This window comes from Geospiza fortis, unplaced genomic scaffold (assembly GCF_000277835.1).
Source record: "Geospiza fortis unplaced genomic scaffold, GeoFor_1.0 scaffold41, whole genome shotgun sequence".
NCBI lineage: Eukaryota > Metazoa > Chordata > Aves > Passeriformes > Thraupidae > Geospiza > Geospiza fortis.
The window spans coordinates 639,817-658,904 of NW_005054299.1; the positions used below are offsets into that span (position 1 = coordinate 639,817).

The 19,088-nt window shown below is 37.9% G+C and overlaps 1 protein-coding gene across 3 annotated transcripts in view; it reads right to left on the reverse strand.

Moving 5' to 3' along the window:
- Window positions 1-2,680: 2,680 nt before the first annotated feature.
- The window catches only part of MARK1 (microtubule affinity regulating kinase 1), a 34,934-nt gene continuing 18,526 nt past the window's right edge, over window positions 2,681-19,088 (reverse strand). For 2 of the 3 annotated variants that reach the window (XM_031059399.1, XM_031059394.1), the window contains exons 9-17: window positions 18,798-18,897; window positions 18,066-18,178; window positions 16,679-16,832; window positions 15,420-15,613; window positions 12,705-12,805; window positions 10,420-10,578; window positions 9,371-9,622; window positions 6,848-6,892; window positions 2,681-4,773 (exon numbers count right to left, since the gene is read on the reverse strand). In XM_031059399.1, the coding sequence (XP_030915259.1) occupies window positions 4,419-4,773; window positions 6,848-6,892; window positions 9,371-9,622; window positions 10,420-10,578; window positions 12,705-12,805; window positions 15,420-15,613; window positions 16,679-16,832; window positions 18,066-18,178; window positions 18,798-18,897 (1,473 nt within the window). In that variant the 3' untranslated portion in view covers window positions 2,681-4,418. The remainder of the gene's footprint in view (window positions 4,774-6,847; window positions 6,893-9,370; window positions 9,623-10,419; window positions 10,579-12,704; window positions 12,806-15,419; window positions 15,614-16,678; window positions 16,833-18,065; window positions 18,179-18,797; window positions 18,898-19,088) is intronic. The other variant, XM_031059403.1, reaches the window with a different exon arrangement.

Genomic DNA, 19,088 nt, shown 5'->3' on the forward strand with positions numbered 1-19,088 from the left:
GGCGGCGGGAAGAGGCGCCCCGGCCCGGGGCAGGCGGGCGAGGGCTGGGGGTGCCCCGGCTGCGGACCCTGGCCCTTCCGCTGCTCTGGTGCGGGAAGCCGGGAGTTGCTGCGGGAGTCCGGGATTGGAGTCCCTCAGCTCAGCGGGGACAGGCGAGCGCTGACGGGGCGGCACAGCCCCGCGCCGCGCCCGGGCTGCTTCGGCCTCAAGCGCCGCGAGGGCCGGCGAGACCCTTGGAAGATCCGTGGCACCGCACGCACTGCCCCGGCCCACGGCAGGTAACGCTCTTTCCCCGTCAAAGGCCAAGCTCCTTGGACATCCCACAGTTATAGGTGTTCCTACAGAAGCCACGGATGAACAGCCTCTTCTGCGTCCTGAGCTGCGTTCGAATACCCCTGGGCAAGGGGAAAGTGGTGAAGTTTCTCAGTGGCTTTGCCCAGATGCTGGGGGAGGCTATGATAGCCCCACCTCCGCGGCTGGGGTGCTGCAGTGTAACAGCTGCCTCTCCTAAGCGGTGTTCCTCTGGTAGGGCACATCAAGAAACACAAAATTGTACAGGGAGGATAGATACAATTTATTAAACCAGTTGGTGTATTTATCAAGATTTGATATGCATATGAAGGTCTGGACAGACAGATGCAACAAGGGGACAGACTAAACCTTTCGCCTTTAGTAAGAAAAATCTAAGAAACAAAGCCTTGAACCCGCATCTCCCCAAGATGTGTGTGTAACATTCAGAAAGTAAATCCTGCACTTCACAGTCTTACTGCCCCAAGGATGGTGATTCACCACCTTCACAGCTCCAGAAAGCTGTGTAAAGAACGGGGGGCATGTCCCTGAAGGGTGGAAGGTGCGAGCTAAGTCTCAGGACTGTCACTACAAAAGAGCTCTATCCCAATAAATGAGAAGCTCTGAGGTAGATCATTTTTGCCTATCTTCTCAAGACAGGCAGACCTTTTCCCACAGACTTGGTTTGTACCTTGCAAGTTTGCTTTCCTTTCCAGAACTCAACTATCAAAAACCTCACAGAATACATTCCTCAGCTGAGATTTAGTGTCTTCATTTGCACGGTGGCAGGGGAATCATAACATGTTCTGAGATGAATAGGTCCAAGGTGTATGACACCAGATACCAAAACCTCATGTCTAAACAGTTCATGGAGTCTTAGCATCATCCACTACCATATGGCATAATGACCCCACTTGGTTCCCAGCAATGCCATTCATTCAGTGGACCAGGAATGACTGTTGATTGTATTTTCACTGATTGATATACATTTTGATGTTTTTAAACTGGATTGTGTGAAAAGAGATGCACTAGTTTTGGAAATGTTGATATACCTCAAAGCAAGAAATGAAAAAAAACCTCCCAACCCTGACTAGCTGAACCATGCAGTAACCTCACTGCTCACCCTCCACCCACCCCAAATACCCCCCAGAGATGCTGTCAACAAATTACAATTGAATTCATGAGGTCCCTGAAGATTTGAGGCATCTGTATCCTTGCCTCAAGCTGGAAAGTTTGATGTGGCATTTAAAAACTCTCTTGTATTTCTAAAGTTAAAGCTGTGCTGATACAATTCCACATCAGTCCCCTCCCACATGGAAATTGGGAACATTTGGATCTGAAATGCAGCTTATCCCACTCTTACCTAAGGAGTAACTGATAGTAAACAGGTCCAACACAAGGCAGCTGTTGAGGGAGCCCAGAACCAGACACTGAGGTTGGGTAGGCACCATCTCACTGATCCCAGACTAAGAAGACTCTGCTTGCCAATAAAACTTGAGACCTTTTTCAGAACTGCTTTCTTTGATCTTCCTGTCTTACTCCTGCTGGGGCAGCAGGTTTGGAAAGCCAAATGCTGCACTTGTGTGGACCTACACCTTTTACACTCAGACTGTGTCCTTGAGGAAGCTCCAGGTGTATTTGCTATGGAGAGCATGAGGTGGGTCACAGCTCATCTTCCAGCAGGGCAAAAAGAGGGCACAGCATTTAGGAATCACAGCAATTTCACACTGCTGGCAGCCACTGGACAGAACACCATTTGCAAGCTGCTTTGATATATAAACATTAAATTGGCAGTGCCATGTTTCATAGGAAAGCTGAACTAAAATTTGTCAGCTCTGTCCTCCAGAAAAGCTATGTGTCTCTTATGGAACATTGCTACATCTCTGGTTACATGGAGCAGTGAAAACCAGTGGCAATCTAGGGCAAAGTCAGCCATGGAAAAACAGTGCCTGTAAAGCGGGAAGCTTTCCTAAGTACTTAATCTACTGTCTCACAGCATGACCTATATTTTTTCCACTGAACCTTCTCAAAAGGCAAAGGGTTTTGTTTCATGACCAAGTTCACACATGACCTTAGATTAGCATCACAGTTACATTCCAGTTGTGTATTTTTAAGAATAATTGAACATTTATAGACATTTATGGGTAAATTGAGTAGACACACAACCCCCTCCTCCTCAGATCGATTTTTGGTGAATTCCTGTAAAAGCTCCTGGACATCCATTTCTCAGCAATGCTAAAGCACCAACAGTTTCTGAACAGCGCAGGACCACTGAATCTATGCAATGCTAATTCAGAATTCACACCATGCTGAAGATGGAACCTGTGCACCTTGACACTGTTTTGCTACCTGCAGTAATGATTGTGCTTTTATAAAGGGCAAACAACAAGTATTTTAGTATGAGAACTGTTCAAGTAAGTTTTAATAGAGTGCACCAGTGAATCAAGATGACTTGCATCAGATTTGGTTCAATGAACATCAGATAAAAAAAAAAAAGGGGCTACAGTTCTTTCTTTCCAAACACCACCCTTTTTCTAAGGCAACAATACAACGTCCATTTCCGAACATAACTGTTACATAGGAAAGCTACATCACAGTACAGTATGTAAAGTCCATCTTGGTCAAGAAGCCATTAGAGAATGGCACACTTACTACACTTACAGCTTTCTAACTTAGGGTTACAGAGTTTACCACAGCTTTTTTTTTTTAATTTTTATTTTTTAAAGTGACGATTTCTTAATGAACTTTCTATTCTTCACAAGAGTGTGCAGATGGGGCCCATATGTTGATATTACAGTAATTACGACATTAAATAACATTGCACAACCAACCTCTATGGTTAATTCAGTACAAAAGAACAAGTATTAAAATGTACCAGTACTAGTGGTTTTACATAGTTTATAATCATTAATTATGAAGGAAAAAAATGTGGGGCTGTTTTTTTTTCTTTTCTGTAGGCAAGTGCCTAATTACAAAGCTGCACATTACAGGCATAATGATGTGGAATAAATACAAGAAATCTGGTAAAATATTAAACACAAACAGGTTACATGGGAACAAACTGTACAACCACAAAAGCATAAATCAACAATTTATCATTATAAACAATGTATGTTTAGCTGTAAAATATCATGTGGAATTGCATGTATTCTTTGGGGGAACATGTTCCAAAAGCCAAGCTAATTCCTGAGGTGGTGTTATTAACTTATACAGTTGGTCAACACTTCAGATTATCTTGTGCTATTAAACAGTCCCAATCTTAATAGAGTTCCATAAAATGGAATTTGTATTATTCTGAAGGCAGCAAATAAGTGATATTTTACACCAAGATATTAAAATGAAATTATTCTGGTACTTTATTTTGGTGCTACATTTGTTAATGGGCCATGGGAATAAGCACTGGAATTTGCAGACAGAAATCACTTATGCCTGGTTTCTGTTCTCCCACAGCTCCAAGCTGGCCAAAGGCAGAACAAAGTTTCTAAACTGTAAGTGCCAACACTGTAAACATATTTGTCTCTTTTCTTCAACTAAACACTATCCAATAACAAAGATAAGAGCCAAAGATAAGCAGGAACAGTCTCATGTAGAACAAAAGCCAATAACTCCTGGACTTTTGGTTCAACTCATGAACTCTTTTTAAATAATTAAAAATGGTCATGCTACAGTTGTGAAAACTAGTTTGTGCATTTGACTCAGGACACAAGTTTTTTAAAAAACGCATGGTAGAGGTAAGACTTATAAAACCCACCAAAAATGTAAATGATAGGGAAGAACTTTTCCAACTCAAAGCATCAAACATACATTTCTGTGCAGAAATCTAGACAACTATACAAGATCTGAATTTAAGCAGTCATCTTTTTATTATACAACTCTATGAACATAAAATGAACAGAATGCTCTATATACTTACCTGTACATGTGAACATAACTTCTTTAGCTACAGTTATTTAATATAGGTCATACTGGATTTAACTTTACAATTCTGAATAACTATGTATAACCTTATTGCAATAAGGGCAATTTCTACATGGGGAGTTTCACAGGCCAATCACATTAGGCGAAACCAGTACATTCAAAGTGTAGATCATATATGAATCTTCCCTGATCCCAAAGAATTTAGGCTCTCTTTACAGCTTAAGCTCATTTGCTATCTTGGATGCAATGTTCTTAAATGCGATAGAAGTCCCAGATATTCTCTTGAACCGAACTCCATTGAGCGACAATCGTGGCAGTTTGCAGACTTCCATCTCCCACTGAACAAGGCTGTCTTGTCGTGCATCACCGTGGACACAGAAGAGCAAAAACCTCTCTTTTTGTTCATAATCACAGTTATTGGCATCTAACACTTTCCGAATCTCTCTCATCATATCGTTCGGGTCCATAGAACTTGTGGTCTTCATACTCCACGTGAAGCGCAAGGAGCGTGGCTTCGAATCTTTGCTATCCTCCTTCTCTCTGTCTTTAGGCTCCCCAGAAACACTCCTGGAACAAGTGACACAGAGCAAAGTCAAAACCAGAGCAGTGTAGCTGAGAGAGAGAAGAGAAATACAGTTCTTGAACAGGGGTTTCTAAACTGCCATTGAGATGCCACAAGTCATGGGAGAGCTAATTCAGGGAGTGGGATGAACACTGCTGGAACAGCCCTGCCCCACGTGCTGTGTGCATGTACTCAGCACAGCACTGTGCCACTGTAGTGGCACGCAGCAAAGCGAGTTTGGAAACCCCTGCTCTACAATGTTCTGATGACAACATATGCAATGGGAACTGCAGCAGACACGTTACTCCATACTGCTCCAAAGAAAGTGGAATCTATGTAAAAGCATGACTGAAGTTCTGCTGATTTTATGATCTGGAGCATGCCATACACCAACAAAACTGAAGTTGAGGGACACAATCCTGAAGCAGAAATCATACAATAAAAGCAGCAGAGGAAGAAATCCCACCCTGCAATTCACAAGTCTTTAGTTAATTCCCTCCCTTCTTTTCTGCCTCCCCCCGCCGCAACCCTTTTGTATTTGTTTAGATTTTTGACCTCTCTCTGTGTCAAAAGACCTTATAATAACATGTTTTATTTTAACTGATGAGGCAGATTTTGGACTGTAATTTGGTTGTGAACAGCCTGTTGGTCACCATTTGAGTACATGGCCAGCAGCTTTTACAAGTAGGAAACAGCAATGTGTATTTTACAAATAGAGACAAACTATTTTATTTGATAAGGACAAAATTGCAAGGGAGCAATTTCCAATTAATGCTCTTAGTCTGATGCTTCCTTATCAAACAGATTACTTGTTCCACTGCAGAGAACATTTTGAGAACCAGCACTAATTATTTTAAGTAATTCCACTGTCAGCTGTTATCTGCTCTTGCCCCAGGGTACTCCTGATGCTGAGGCCTCCCCATCCATCACTGGGGAAAGGTGCTGCTCTCATTTCAAGTCCATAAACTGTCATAATTATTCAGAGAGGAGTCAAAATAAGCATTTTTAATTCAACTTTGTGTGACCCCCAGAGATCCACATTGATATTAAGGGATAGAGCAGGGATAAGATCTCAAATGACTTTTTAGCCCAAAACAGACACTGTAGGATGACAAAAAGCAGAGAAAGCTAGAGAATGAAAGCAAGAGCTGAAAGCAACTTTACACTTAATTTGAACACTCAGTCTCTTTTCCCTTTCCGTAACCAAGAATTTGACAGCTAAGAGACTCTGAATTAAAAAGGGCTAACTTAGATAAATGCATTGTGTATTATATACAGTGTATCTGGGTAACAATGTACTGTTTATTTTTTTTAATAGAGGCTTTCTGTTTTGAAAACTAAATCAATACTTTCTGTAAGTGACCAGTTTAGAATGAATGCAAACTACAATGCCTGTTCATTAGAAAGCAGAAAAATAAAGAGGTATGTACTGTGTTTAAGCACACCAAAAGCAGAAACATGGCAAAATAGCAGATATACTGGAAAATGAGCATATGAAGAATGTTTTATTGCTAACAAAGCATCTATACATTTGTGTACAGTGGTTGCCACAGAAATTCAATATTTGGGACTCATCAACCCTTCTGTCTGAATGTCACTTGCTTTATTTCTTAGAGCAAGTGACGTTCATTTCTCAGGGATTATAAGGTGTTTACTTATGGCAAGCAGCAGCTTTAGTAATGAGCACAGTAAGTAACTATAATAAAAATTCAATAGATGCATATATACACACAGATACACAAAGTATTTACACTGTCCACTGAAACCAAAAGTAAACACATTAAATATTTGTAAGTCAAATTGTGATTTTAAGTGCCTAAAGGATTGGTTAACTCCTACAGGGGGGTTTTATTATTCAAAGGAATACGCTTACATAAAGTTTTGTATTAAATACTTCGCAAGAAAGCAGAAATGAGGGATAAAAAAGACCTCAACAAGACCCCCTCCCCCCAAATAGAAAACATTTTTGAAATACAGAATACTTAAGCACTATTCTCTTTTACATCCTGATTTAAGAGGCTTCAAGAAATCACTTGATTTGAAAGACCTAGGAGCGAAGTATTAATAGTGACTCCTCACCTTGAGGTGTCAGTTCTGCCACTGGCTTCGCCTTCACTTGGATCCCTCAAAACAAAGTTAAGGTTGAGATTCAATGATAAAGGTGAAAAATAAAAGTTAAGAAAACCTACACCTAGAACAATATTAAATAGCTACTGACAAAAAAAAAAGAATCAGTATAATAATGTTAAGCCTAATACTATTTAAAAGAATTTTTTCACAGCTGTAATTTTAGTTTCCCTTTATGACACCTTAGTTTTTTTCCGGCTCTGACATGTAATTGTTTAAATTTTTTTCCACAGTTGATGGCAAAATTAACATGTTGTTCTGAACCTACTGCAGACAGAGCAATGGCCACATGTAACTCCAGCAAGCACAGAGGAGCAGTTGGTCAAGGTGGTCCAGGGGGGCTCCACTCTGCATCCTTGTGGGTCAGGCCTTTTGTATCCCTGAAAGCACTTTCAGACAAGCCCATGCTTAAGCACACTCAAGCAATTAACAATAAGATATGCCTAAGAGTTTGAGAGACCAAATGTTTGCAGCCCAGTTCAGGAAGGTTACTTCAGCATCTGCTTAACTTTAAGCAAATCAGCTGTTACACTGACTTCAATGAGATTACCAGAGAACTTGAGATTAAATGTATCTTTAACTTGTTGCATTAGAGCTGTGCTTTGCAAGGAACTGTTTTATATTATGTCTTTTTAGTATGAAGCAACTTGAAATAAATTCCCAGATTGTGTAAGCCACATAGGTATGTTCCTAATGCTGCTGTACCAATATTTAGCTCCCAATTTCAATTACCTGATTAATGTAATACCTTCAAAACACTAATACTTTAGTAACTAACACCAGGGAAGTATCATTTGACATAAACCATTGATTCAAAATACTTCAATACCCTATTCACTAAGCATTCTCATTAGGCATTTATTTTATATACTTACCAGAATAGGCATTTACCCTTGTCAAAAGTTAGTAAAAAAATTCTAGCATGACACCTTCTAGTAAAAATATGTTTTAAACCATAATTTCCTGAACAATACAGAAGTTATGTGATCCAACTCAAAGAACAGCAAACAAATAACCCCCTAGACCTCCACCCAGGTAATCCCAGCCACTAAGTCTTAAACAACCCAAACTAAAAATAAAAAAACAAACAAAAAACCCCTACCATCACCAGTAACAAAACAAACAGACACCCTGCAAGGCCGTGACAAAATATATTTTTAACATTATAAAACATACTAGGAAATTGTATAAAATCTTCTATAATAAAGATTAAATTTAAAATACATAAATTTAGGATATCTTAATTCTAAACACATACTTTAAAATATAATTTTAATATTTTAAGATAATGAAAACATTATTTCTTTGATCTAAATCTTAAAAACAAAGTCAAGATACCATTCCTTGCAAAAAAACAAGGAGCTATAACACGAAAAAGCAGCCTGTACTCTTGAAGTTGATTAGTTACTCAACAGAAAATACCTTTCTTCCTGTTTAGACATCCACACTGACAACAGTTGACTAGCTTTGCTGTAATACGTTTTTGCTCTTTAAAATCAGAGAACAATTCTCTCCTTACAACTATGTAAGTGCTGGAGATACCAATAATGGAAGATCACAGTCCTGTATGTTCAGGATTCTGGAAAAAGAAAATAATTCATACACTTTTTTTCTTTTTAGGTCTTCATAGGAGGTATTACTTAGACACACACTGATACACTATCAGCTCACCAGGTGAAATTAATAGATAAATCACTGGTAGAAAGAGGCAAAATGAAAATTAAGTTGCCTTTTGGGAAAGCTCTTGTGACTTCTAAGTCAACAGTCATTTGATCTTGAACAGTGTATTTGAAAACCTTTCTCAGCACTTCTCCTCACAGGATTATTACTGATAGCCTCATCACAGGAATGAAGGCAGATCCAGGATGTGTGGGTTTTCTTCTTTCAGAAACCTGAACTTACATTTGAAGAAGCTGCTGACATAATAAAACAGGCTGTATGATACTGAAATACTATTATTTCTGCACCTCCACATTTCTGCCTGCTTCTAACTTCTCATTTATTCACAGATTTTAGAATTACCTGAAATAACTTGTGAACACCTACTCCTTCTAAGCACTGCAATAAAATGATTGTAAATATCATCCTTGCAACAAACTGCATCCAATTAAAAAAGTAAAATATTGTTTACATTAAATAATGACTTCTTTTGAAGTCGCTCTTTCCAGTATTTAAATGAATTTGATTTTACTTTAATTGTATCACAGCTGTGAAACAGGGGTAAAAGCCCCTTTTGACCAGCATTCTCTTGTTCTTTTAAGGTAAAGAAGAACAGCTGGTCAAACAATGGTTACAATATATACACAAGTGAAGCAAGGCAGATTCTGGAAGGAACACACAAACAAATCAGCATTCTAACTAAATTTATATTTACTTCAGAGTTAAACTGGAAATTGTCAAAGACTTAGTTTTAAAGTCCTGCTTACAGGCTGGGCTTTTGTAATTCTTTTTTCTCTTGAAACTCGAGGTACCAACCTGCGAACGAACTTGGAGGTGATCTTGCTGATGATGCCTGTGGACGTCCCTCTCCTGGCGTGCGCGAAGGCGCCGGTCTCATGGGAGGGCGAGGCGGGCGGGCCGTTGTAGGTGGCGTTGCGCCGCTCCCGCAGCTGCTCCCCGTGGAAAGTGCTGCGGCTGGAGCTGCCCCGGGGAAAGCGAGTCCGGTCTGGAGTGGTGGTGCTAATGCTATGAGCAGATGGGGAGGCAGCAGGCACTCTCTGAGTTGCACTGCTGGGAAAACAGAAGCGTAAATAACGAGAAAGACCAGGCTAAAAGCCCTCCTACATGACAACTGTTTCTCAAAGACAGGGAAGAAACCCTGCTCTTGATTCTTTTAAACAACTCAATGTGCTACTGATTTGCTTTTAGGATTCATACCTGGTTTGATTTTACAATGAAAATATCTCTTATTTTTATCTCAGGTATTAGAGCTGTTAAAAAAAAGTATACACAGATAATAGGACAAAAGGAAAAAGGTTAAAAAAGTGTGTAGCGAGATCTCAAAGTGCCCCCAGCATTCTTCTGGAAAAATGTGTTCATTATTACCCTTAATGCACTCCCAAAAAACTTCATGGATATTTCTTAAGTCATAACCCGACAGTATCTAAAGCTATTCAGGCAGTTAATAGAAAGAACAACTATACCATGGTGCTTTTAGACAACAACGAGTTTAGCAACCTACAAGTCAGAAAGGTTTACATTCCAGTATTTAATTTCAATTTATGGTGGCCTGTGTTGTACAATCCCATCTAAAGTAGTCAAATTTTTAACTACTTAAGTGTCCGAGAAGTTTCTAGAGGGAGGCAGTCAAGGAATTTCTTTAACTGTATACAAACATGTGCCATGCACAAAATCAGGTTTAAATCATCATTTAATACCCACAATACTCGGGCAAGCTCCTGTTTAAAACCAGAACGTAATGTGGCAGTTTTGACTGGATTACAAACACTTTGATGTCTGTCACAAACTGAACAAGAGCACTTCTGAAGTGCACAGCAAAAAAGAAATGCCCACCAATCTGTTACCTTGGTCGGTAAGCTTCAGTACCATCTTTGATGGTTGGCAGTGTGACTTTGATAGGGTGACCAGAGGCAGACATAGACTTTTGATGCCGAGGGCGTGTAGAGACAGAGGCCACTGCAGAGCCTGCAGAGGATGTGCTGCTTGCAGACATTTCTGTCAGGCTTTTCCATGGTAGCAAGGCAGCAGGGATGGACAAATGGGAAAAGAAAGGTTAGTGTAAAACCCCTTACAAAAAAGAGAGAAAATAACTAATTTATTCTTTTAGAACTCAGCAGTACTGCTTAATTAAACAGAAGACTGGGTGACCAGGCTGCCTGAGTCAGCTAAAGTAAAGAATACAAAATTCTAAGAAAATTATGTTAATCCATAAATGAATTTTCCATATATGTTAAGTTAGGCCTTTTCTTTCCTCCCACAATTAAAGCTTACACACACATTTATTCAAAGTAATGAAGAAAGACTGCAATGAATACCAGGACATAATTAAAAAATACTGAAAAAGAAATTCACAAAGACTTAAATAGATTGATTAAACAGATTTTCCTTTTGTGAATACTCTTATCTGTAGTTAAAACAAACATCTAAAACGTGACACAACTGGAACTGCTGTCACATTATCACTTGGAAGTGACTGGTTTTTAAAGGACCAATTTGTCGTCCTCTGGACAGCATCCTCCAGACACTGCTGGGCTAGGTCAACCCTTTCAACGTACAGTTCCTTCTATCAGTACTTTTATTTTTCCTTCCTTAAGTCGCAAGAAAGACGAAAGTAGTGGCGAAAGTATTGTGCCATTAATTTTTAAAACAAAAGTCAAATGAATTAAGGCAAAACACAGCTTTGCCTCTACAAGCATAGGTGAAATTGCATTAATAATGTATTAGCAACTGGAGTTCCACAGCTAAATATCTGTAGCAAAGAGGTAAAGACTTCAGATGAGTAATTCGATGACACAAGACATTCAGCTCCACCAAACCCAAATTCAACTGCAACATAACATCTTGTAGGAAGGGCAAATAATATAACTCAAAAGAAAATTCTTCCTAATTTTTCAGACTATGCTCGAAGAACTGAGCACAATATTCACTGCACTCATGAAAGGAACAAGGATTAAGGATCTTTCAATACTATAGAAAAAATCAACTGTAAAATGAAAAACTTTGGGAAAAGTCCCTTCTCTTTACAGTATTTTATGTATTAAATCTCTTGAAAGAAAAATATCTTTGTCAGATCAGAAAAGTACTGTAATACATATTATAATGGTCTATCTAAGAAACATCTGTTATCTGTTGTTTTTTTCAGAGAAGGATTTTTACTCCCCTTGTTCAAATACTTGAAACTATATACAAAAAACGAAGTGTTTGGAAAAACACTTTTGAAAGCACCCATCCAATAATTTGAAATTAAAATGCTTTAAGGAAGTACATTAAAAAGCAGAAAACTAATTTTCAGTGTTTAATTAAATAGTTGTCTTTCACATGTTCCACAGCTCATAATTTTACTGTAAATGAACAACCCTGTACTTCTTATTTCCAAAATATTATGCATCATTAAAAAATTCAAACGTTATGATGGAAAACAAAACTAGTTTACTAGATTATGCTACTTCAGGCTATGAGGTTTTTATTCATTTTACAGTAACCGTTGTATTTGAATAGCTTGAAAAGCATCAGAGTAAGAGCTGTTATTTGAGTCTCAATTTTAAAAATCCAATTTTAATTACACTGCATTAAAGCCAGTATTTTATTTTTCAGTCAAGTACAGGACTTAAATAACACTAAGGATGAACAAAAGATTTTTAAAAAAGACTAACTGGCAATGTTAAACACAATACTACTCAACAAAACATACTAAACTGAGCTTCATTGTCATCCCACAAACAGACCCAAACTGGTGACCATCACTATGAAAATACTATTTAGGCCAAAAACTTATACTGAAAGCAATCAACAAATTTTAACCATTTCAGCTTTTTGAGTGGTTAGGGGAGAAATTAAAAAGGATCAGGCTACACTGTCAGAGTAATCCATCTGAAGCTCTCCACAGCACAACTGCCCACTTAGCAATTATTTGTTAGCACAATTACTTCCTCCTGTGTTGGAAGACAACCCTCAGTAATTAACATGTCCATAAAAAGAAGCAAAGGCTGACTGACACATTTAGCTTAAAAATTCATTGCAAACAAAGAAGCAGCAGTGGAAGATAAAACATACACTTGGACTTTATGTATTTCACATTGTGATTCAGTTCTTGTACCCAAACTAATAAACAAGGAAAGTTGAACAATACCTGTTGTCCTTCCCGTTCTGTATTGCAGAATAGCGATCTGAAGTACGTTCACAAACATAAGTGTTCCTCCTCGTCATTCCACTACCAGAAAACACATTATTCTAGAAGAGGATTAAGATTAAAGTTGAATACTTTCTACTGTATATATATTGCATAAAAATCTAAGCACTGGAAGAAGCAAATCAAAACAGTGTTTCAGCTACTTATGTATATTGTTAATGCATTCAAATGTACTAAGTCAATCTGTCAACACAAATCACTTATATCATCAGCTGTTTTTTCCAATAGCTCATTCACCATCTCATTACTTCACCACTGAGAATACACTGAGAGAACACAAGGAAGTTTGATTTTGCTGACACACACTTTACTAAGTATTATTATGCAATTCCCACATACTGTATTCCCGTATTATTTGTCCCTGGGATCAAATAAACTGGGATCCTAGAGAACACACCTATGGCTGACTGAAAGGTTTTCCTGCACAGCATAATTTTCCAACAAGTGCTCCGGTTTGTTGCCCCTGTCAAAAGAGCCTTCAAGAGGAAAATGGAAATACTATCAATCTATGTCAGTCAACCCAGAAATTATGATGCAAATAACATGGCAAACACTTCTTGTTGCAAAAATACTGATGGTATTTCTTTCTGTTGCTAATTTCAGTTTGGACAGACTTCCTAAAATAAGCACAAACATACTCTCCCATCCCTACCAAGCACAGGTTAGCTGCTGAAGGCTTAGCTTTAGTACATGACATACAATTCTCACTTTTCAATACACTACATACTGAATTTGGGGTGGGAGAGGTTGCACTGTGCCAACATTACATCCTGATGCCTGCTGGCAAACGATTTCAAACACCCTAGACTCAGGTACTGTAGGACATCACGAACGCTGCAAGATTTACTATGTTTAGGTCTCTCTCACCTACAGTCTTTCAGCATTAATATAAACCCACAAAGATCACTTAATAAACTGTTTTAAGGCCAATTGTAAGGAAGATTAACAACTGCAATAACTGTTTCTGAAAGTCAACTCTCCTGAGTTACACAAATATGACTGATGGTCATAAACATGTTTTCAAGAAATTCTGCCTTTCTAAAGGTAACATCATGTTATCCCCAAAGTTACAGAAAAATATTTTTAAACTATCCACATTAAATTAGCTTTTTTCACTTTAAATGTTTGAGTTTTAAACAAAAATATTCACTGTGTAAACTGCTCAACCTTGAACTACTGTTCTAATATCAGACACCAATATTCCCTAACCATGCCCATCACAAAGCCTTTCAAAGTCCCCAGTATAGTAACAGAGCTAAAAATGCACAAATATTAAAGTTGCCATTAGCAAGTAAATCAATTTCTCATTCTTCACAGCAAAGATACTCCATTTAATTAGTTCTCACAAAGCAGAGAAATGCTTGTGACACATCAGCTTGTACCACACATGACTCTAATCAGCTTTGGGGCAAGACATTTTGCAAAAGCTCAGATATGAAATCTAATCTTAGAAGACTCAAAGTTCCTGCATGCAATCCACACAACCATAATTTCAAAGATTTTTTGCGGGGGTGGGGAGACAACAACCCTATTTAAAATTTAAAAAATAAATTAAAGCATGTGCAGATGTATAGCAGACACAGCCTGCAGAACATTAGGAATTAAATGAACTTCAGCATTTATTTTGCTTTCAGAAAATCCTAATAGAAATGCACATCATCTTTCCAGAATATCCAAGATGGAAGCATGCCAAATCCCAAAGGACAATGAGAGTTCCTGCTGCCAGTCTACTGTATTAAAAGATAGCAAGAGTTTTTGTATTTAATAGACCATGTCTCCTTAACAGCACAAAGTATACTTGAATCTTAAATCATGATTCATGCATATTTTTTTTCTCCTCACATGAACTCCTGCTCCTAAGTAGCTGTTTAAACACCATGCAGTGTTTAAATTTTTTCACTGTGAACCCTTAACATCAATCCTACTGCACATGAATTACCAAAAGGCAAAGTAGATGCTTTCACAGTAGAAGAGACACACTCCTCAATTTGGAACAAAGGTGTTTGAGGCAGTAATACGATAGCAGTTTACAGAACTGTGAATATTGTAACAGAAGCATTAAGAAATTATTAATTTGCTAGTTCAGTTCCTTAATACAACAGCCAGGCTGTAAATCATAATAGCAGGCATAAGCACTAGTGAACAAGTGGGTTGTTCCAACTCATTTCACTCCATTTCTGAAGTCCAAAATTAAGTGGTTTCAGAGAACCCAACAACCAAATTTACAGAGAAAGTTCAAGGGAGATATTATGTAGGATTAATCAGACGAAATCCCTGAATCAGAAATCCCTTGACTTCCTTTGTAGATAGACAAGCATCAGAAACCAGAAAAAGAGCACCCCATATTGGTTTCATTCTTATGTTCTTTCCTTAAATATCCAGTATTTTTCTTAACAGAAACTGAAGTTTGCCCAAGTGCAGACATTCTCATGTTTACTGTTATGTTAGTGTTAGAAAAAGTAAAGTTGAGGGGGAAGGGAAAGGTTTATTTTAAAAGGCATCTACTGTAGCCTATTTCTGTCTGCCAGTAAAAGTTACCAGAAATAGACTTAGTGGCTTATTCAATACCCATTATGTCTATAGTAATCTTGTGCTGCACATTTTGTTTAAATAGGGAAAAATAAATATAACAAGCCAAAAGCACACCCAACTCACACTGGTAACTGCACTTGACTTCTTTCTTTCTGGACCCACAAGTGGACTTGCAGCCATCTCTCCTTTGGATCCCACTGTAGTGCTGCCGAGTTTGCGTGAGACATCCTTGTCCCAGTCCTCTTTCTGCTCACTTTCCACACTGTTTGCCTGAGACCTTTTTGTGTATGACACAGCAGGAGGAATTGAGGGGCCAACTGCCAAATAAAAATAGAATTAATAAATACCTAAAAATAATCACTGCATTTTTCTTGGCCAAAGTAGTCTAAATATAATTCCCTGAGTCCAAAAAAAGAATTTGAACAACTCTGACGGCAAACTCAGCACACAGACCAACCTACTAAATCGAGCTGTGACAGCCTGTGCTCTTTTTACCTACTCTCTCTTCACTTCCAATTTGCAGTTCAGAATTACTTCCCATTTCACATCAATATGTAAAACCTAGAAGAGCATTTTAATTCTCATTTTAAATCCATGCAATTTGTACAGTATTATGAAAAAAGGAATTTAAATATATTTTTCAAAATTTTTTTAGTACTTTTTTTCTGTATACCTTTTCCTCTAAATACTATGAAATATTATTCTCCCCTGAAAACCCTAGGCCTACTTCGTTTACACAAGCATGTTTACACTTGAAAAATATCACAATTATTTTCCCCTCATCATTCTTTAAAATGTTTTGGGAAGACTCCTCCATCAGCAGACTTTTACATTCCTTTGAAATAAAATCGTATCAGCTAACAGAATGCAGAAAACAGTAATGTAAATTAGGCAGAGAAAAGGGCAAAACATTTTAGAAATATTTATAGCAATTTGACAGCTGAGGAAAAAAATAATCTTTCACTTAATGTTTTAAATATGTATTCTTTTCCGATAGAATACTTTTCACCTGAAAATGTTTCCTGAATACTTAATAAATTTGTTGTCTCTTGGAAGCAAACAATTTGGCCCCACAGCCAAATGTAATGATAAAATAATTGGTTTGCTGCCCTTGGGGTTATCCACATCAATAACTGCCATTAGTTCCTAAACACAAGACACCTTCAGTGTCTCATTTAGTGAGTCAACCAAGTAACAAGGCCAAAGAATTAAATCTGTGAGGTGCGCGGATCCAGATTTACCGCAGAAACCTTCATATAGGCACACATCACGATCAGCTACACAACAAATGCACAGAGCGGGGGTCCTGCCAGGCTTACAAAACCCTGCCCATTCCCACTAAGCTGTGTCTGTAACTTCACTTGTTGGAATGTCATCCCCACCGTGGTCGCTGAACCGACGCTGTTTCTGGTTGGTGGAGATGCTCCGCTGGACCTTCAGGTGAGCAGGGGATTGCACCGAGCTGTTGTTGAGGTCGCTGCTGGGGCGAGACCTTTGACCCAAGTTGCTGCTGGACAAGGAATCACCTGCTTCAAACTACAAGGAAACAGGTTTTCAAAGCATAAACGAAATTCAACACTACTGGTACTTCTATAGTATTATAAAGCAAAAAGTTCCAATCAAAGGCACTTTTAAAAAATTTAACATTGTATCCAGAGTTGAATATTCTTCAAGATTAATTTTATCACTTCATCTCTGTTTAATGTGCTTTAAAAACACATAGCTAAAGCTACATAATTAATGAATGCTCAAAACAAAATTAGAAGGATCATGACAGAAACAAAAACGGTGCTTTGCTTTAAAACCAAAGCCATAGAGTGGTTTTCCCTGACTTTTTAAATTTTATTTTTAATCCTAAGAGCATTCATAGGTCCAAAACAATTTAAAAAGGCACTGGACTGAGTCAGAAGGACTAAAAAAGCAGCTACTGACTAAAGGATCCTTTATGGCTTTCAAAACATCTTTATAAGGTCTGTATCTTAGCCACTGATTCGTTCATCTTTAAGAAGCCTAAGTTCTATGTAAATGCAGAGGAAAAGACAAATACCCTCTTCCAAGCAATTTGAGCCAAAATTATTTTAGACCAATTCCCTCCATGCTCTGCCATCAGAAGGGAATTCTGGCTCAGAAATGACAGAAAATGCACTCAAGGATCAGATCTACACTTTCTTGGAATTGAAGGAAGGCCAACGAAGCAGCAGGGAAAAAAAATCCTTCAAAAAGAAAGCCTTGGTCTTTGGTTTCTTGAAAAATCCATGCGGTCTAAAAGATGCACAGATCCTTCTAGTTCCAAAACAATCACAAGATTTTCTGCCACAAATCTATTTATTACTACAATGCAATAACTTACCGAATAATTCAATATACTATAAAACAGTATATGAGTGAGAAAGGATGAGCACATTTCTGAGAAATAAAGGATGTCACATCTGAGTAGCCAGAAAAATAATTGTTATTAACTATTTCAGATTTTAACTGAAAACACACATGACCAGAAGAAAACTCAGCACTTAAAAGTCATGACACTTCAGATTAACAGCCAGCTTTTTAAAAAAGCAATTCAACACATTTAACATGAACATACTGGAGGATTTAATTTATTTCTTCATATGGGAACTAGCAAGATATCCAAGTGGATATGAAAAGGGAAAGACATTCATAAGTTATCAATCACAATTAAAAAAAAAAGTTACAAAATAATTAAAAAAAAAACAGCATTCAACCCAGCAACATATAAAGGCCAAACCAGAAAATATAAACAGCACTTACTTCAGGTGGTTTTCTACCTAGAAGCAGGTAAGTGGCCATGACTTCATCGTACTTTTGGTTTACTAAAGATTCATGGATTTCTTCTCTTGAAAAGCCCATTGTGACCATAATGTCTAAAAGTAAAAAGAGCCAGATATATCAGGAGAACGTGTTTGGGTTTACTGACAACTTAAGAACAGTGAAAACAGAAAAACACCCTTATAATTTACAAGTAATTAAGAGGCAAATCAACCCAGTGAGGTTTTCTTGCTGTGAAAAAACAGAAAATGCTACTAACTCCTCTCTTTCTTGTTATTTTCATCTTGAAAACTCCCAACTACATTACACAACTCTTACAAATTTATAGAACATTCAATGTTATTCAACAACAAACAAAGCACTGGCAAATAGAAACTATGAACAGCTACTGGGCCAAAACAGTAACTTTCTCTAACCACAGTGGGCAAGAAGTGTGGCCTTCATAAGAAAATCTGCCTCTTTCAGTCTGTTAAATTCTGTAGTCTTATTTGTCTTTTGCTGTGCTTCAAACTAAATTTCAAGATTGATGTCAGCTCAGTGAAGTCACAAAAGTAGTTATAAGGAGGCCGTTGTAATGGAATTTCTAATTTAAATAAGAAGAATGCATTTTACTTGTATGATGAGATTGTAGGTCAAATTCATAAGAGCTTAGTTTGCCTTCCAAGCTAAAACTGCCTGTGTGCACCAGATGTAACATCCTTCTGAAAGTCTTACCTATTCTTTTGGTGTCATTGAAATCTGGTTCAGGCTCAGTATATGGCTTTAGTTCTTCTTCTTCATGGCCAACATTCATCCACCGATCCTTCATGATTTGCTAAGAAAATAAAAGATCTTTAGGCCAACATGCTCTTTACCATACTCCATTACACTTGTGCTAGCTTGTCTGATGAAAAGCAATTTAAAGCTCATAATAATCTGAATGCTGCTCTTTCTCTCATACCTTTTATCCTCATGTCTTATTTTTCTTTTAGCTTCCACATCCTTATGCTCCCATAAATTCATTCC